The sequence below is a fragment of the Gigantopelta aegis genome, chromosome 4 (genome assembly GCF_016097555.1).
Source record: "Gigantopelta aegis isolate Gae_Host chromosome 4, Gae_host_genome, whole genome shotgun sequence".
Lineage (NCBI taxonomy): Eukaryota > Metazoa > Mollusca > Gastropoda > Neomphalida > Peltospiridae > Gigantopelta > Gigantopelta aegis.
This window is the reverse complement of record NC_054702.1, coordinates 30,767,629-30,770,798: the sequence shown is the minus strand read 5'-3', so window position 1 is coordinate 30,770,798 and position 3,170 is coordinate 30,767,629. Positions and strand designations below refer to the sequence as shown.

Here is a 3,170-nt window from a genome sequence, read left to right as displayed (position 1 = left end):
TGGAATACTCTTATAGTTGAAATGGACTGTCCAAATGCCAAAGCTATTGATAAAAACAATCATCTTAAATATGTCTATGCATGTAAAATAAAATTCTTCAAAACCAATGGCACTAGCATAAATAATGATTACAGTTATGAAGAAAAACATAAAGGAAAAAGGAATAACGTTAAAAAGAACAAATATACACAATGTCACAGACACAGACGTTCACTTCAGACACCAAGATCATGCAACATACATATTATGGCAGACCATTTATTTTTTCAATATGTCGGTAGTGCGAACCTTGGCAGCACGGTTGAAGCAATGATGGTTAGTGTTACTAAGGCAGATACCATTTTTCGCAGCACAGACTTCGATGGTGACGGATATGGTGATAATATTGGATTTGTTGTTGGAAATATTACAATTTACAGAGATACAGATGCGCCTGGCTATAAATTTCAGGATGAAATTTTAGATGCAGAAAAATATCTTAGTATTTTATCTGAATATGATTTCAGTTCCTATTGTCTAGGCGTGGCTTTCACTTACAGAGACTTTAATGATGGAATTGTTGGATTAGCTTGGAGGGCATATTCAAGCTTGTTCGGAAATGATGGGGGAATTTGCCAGGTGAGAACAGGTAGTACAAGTTTCAATACATTGTTAGTCAGTCAGCTAAACCAAGGTACGTTCTTTCCCGGCTACAAGGCCGCATTCGCACTAACGCATGAATTTGGTCACAGTTTTGGCTCTATCCATGACGGTTTAAAGGATCCAGTCTGTTCTCCAAACAATGAAAATGGGAACTTCATTATGTATTATTCTGTAGTTTCTGGAGTAAAACCAAATAATGAAAAATTTTCCCCATGCAGTATTGAAAATATATATCCCATTATTGTAAAGAAGGGGGCCCGTTGTTTAAAAACGGACATAGGGCCGGTCTGTGGCAATGCTATTATCGAAGATGGCGAGGAATGTGACTGTGGAACATCTGGAACATGTCGTTACGTTGATCCTTGTTGTATACCAAGTGATGTTAATAACAGTGTAGACGTACCTTGTACTTTTGGCCACAACAAAACCAAAACGTGTTCACCAAAACAATCCCCATGTTGTTCGGAAGACTGTGTACCAATAAGTTCGAGCAGAAGACAAATTTGTAGACCAAAAACTGATTGCTCAAGTGAATCTTATTGTGATGGAGTCAGTCCATCGTGTCCTACTTCTGTTAATTTTGCAGATGGGAAAATTTGTAATCGTGGAAGAAAAATATGTGAATCAGGGAAGTGTTTGACGAGTATTTGTGAATGGTTAAAACTGAAAGACTGTCAGTGTGCTAGTAAACCATTATATTGTCATGTTTGCTGTAAGGAGTACAATGGAAATGAATGTGCTGCAGTCGGTTCATTTGCAATTGCACCTAAATACTCTAGAAATTTAAGAACTGAAACGGGACATCGATGTAATGGTAGTAAAGGTTACTGTGATGAAAAACACGTATGTATTACGGGACATAGCGACGATGTTCTTAGCATATTCAACACATTTTTAAGTAGTACTTTCCGTCAAGATATTGAGAGTTGGTTAGAAAATTATTGGTTGTATGTAGTTGGAGGATTGATTATTATTTTGATCATCGTAGTGGTCTTTGTTATTACTTACAAAAGGCACGAAGATAGGCACGTAGAAGCGCTGAGAGTGGCAAAGTTAACTACTGTTCTGACAGAAACATTGCACCAAAAAAAGACGTATTTGAAAAAACGTGTATATTTGCAAGATACATTTGAACGTAGAATTCGACAAATAATGCTTGGAAAAAGAATAGATTTCACAGAAGCTGTTGGACGTCTTTCCTTACTTTTTCCGACAGCACCCATGCCATTACTGTCGGAAACTGCAAAATGTAGTGCAAACGAAGAAGCCGCAGTGCGAATACTATTAATCAGAGGGTTTTGCATGCGAGGATTTTGTGTCTCATTTCCTCGTAAACCAAACCACTGTTTTTTTTACAAACGGAAGCGAATGGAACACTATAATATTTTTAATATTTAAATGTATTATTAGGCCATAACAAAATAAATGTTAGATTTTCATTGAAGTTGTTTCTCAAAATGGGGCGGGGGTTAAAATTTTATTTGTTATTTAATATTTTCATGACGTTGGGAGATTATGCACATAAGCACATTGTTTCTTGTTTTGCTAACGGATAAAACGGAGGCAGGCGGGGATGAAAATCTACAGTTTATTTTATGGTGGCCTTAAGTGCCAGTTATAATTGTGCTTTGTGATCAACATAATTGTATATATATATATATATATATATATATATATATATATATATATATATATATATATATATATATATATATATATTCATGACTGCATGTCCTTTCTTCCTGTGTTGCGATACTCGACATTGACAATATGTATCTTTTACCAGTGTCAGCTTTGTAAGCTTTTAATATTCATTTTTGCTGAAGGTACCAAGAAATCTTTGTCTGTTTTCATTTCCTTCTCTTTTTTCCGTTTGCCACCAAATGTTGAGTTCAGCACCGCATCTAGAGGGAAATGCAAAGGGGGGGGGGGGGGGGGGGGGGTTATTCCACCAGAAAAGTGCAGAAAGGTGGTGTTGGGTGGGTTTTTTTTTTCTTCTTCTTCTTTTCTTTTCGTTTTGTTTTTGTTTTGTGTAAAAGTGCCCCTTTTATCTACTTGGAAATAACCATCAATTCCTGTGCTGGGATTATTGTGTACTGCCACTTCATTCATTTGGACTGAAATGGTCACAACAAATAAAACAATTTAAGTAATTTTAACAGTATTTATTAGAGCTAACCTTTTGCGATCAAAATAGCTAACATAATCATGTTTCTGTGTTTGTTTCTTTGTTTGTTTGGGTTTGGGGGGGGTTTCTTCTTTTTTTTGTTATTGAGACTTTATAAACACTGCCACATGGTGCAATTTCACTTATCATTTTGAAAGTGATATGCTATATAAGTGCAACAAGTTTATGTAAATACAGGTGCGTGTGCAGGAAATTAAGCGGGGGGATCTAGACTAGCAAGCGAAGTTTCTACAGGGGTGTTGAGTCAAGCACCCCCGAAAAATTAATTAAAAATGAAAAAAATTAGCTTTGAGCGGGGGGGGGGGGGGGGGGGTGGGGGGGGGGGGTGGGGGGGGGGGGG

At 36.8% G+C, this 3,170-nt stretch overlaps 1 protein-coding gene across 1 annotated transcript; it reads left to right on the top strand.

The window, feature by feature from the left end:
- Window positions 1-312: 312 nt before the first annotated feature.
- LOC121369787 (disintegrin and metalloproteinase domain-containing protein 10-like) lies at window positions 313-2,081 on the top strand. Its single transcript, XM_041494846.1, has one exon. It carries the CDS (start codon window positions 313-315, stop codon window positions 2,038-2,040), a length of 1,728 nt encoding a protein of 575 aa, XP_041350780.1. The 3' UTR covers window positions 2,041-2,081.
- The last annotated feature ends 1,089 nt before the right edge of the window (window positions 2,082-3,170 follow it).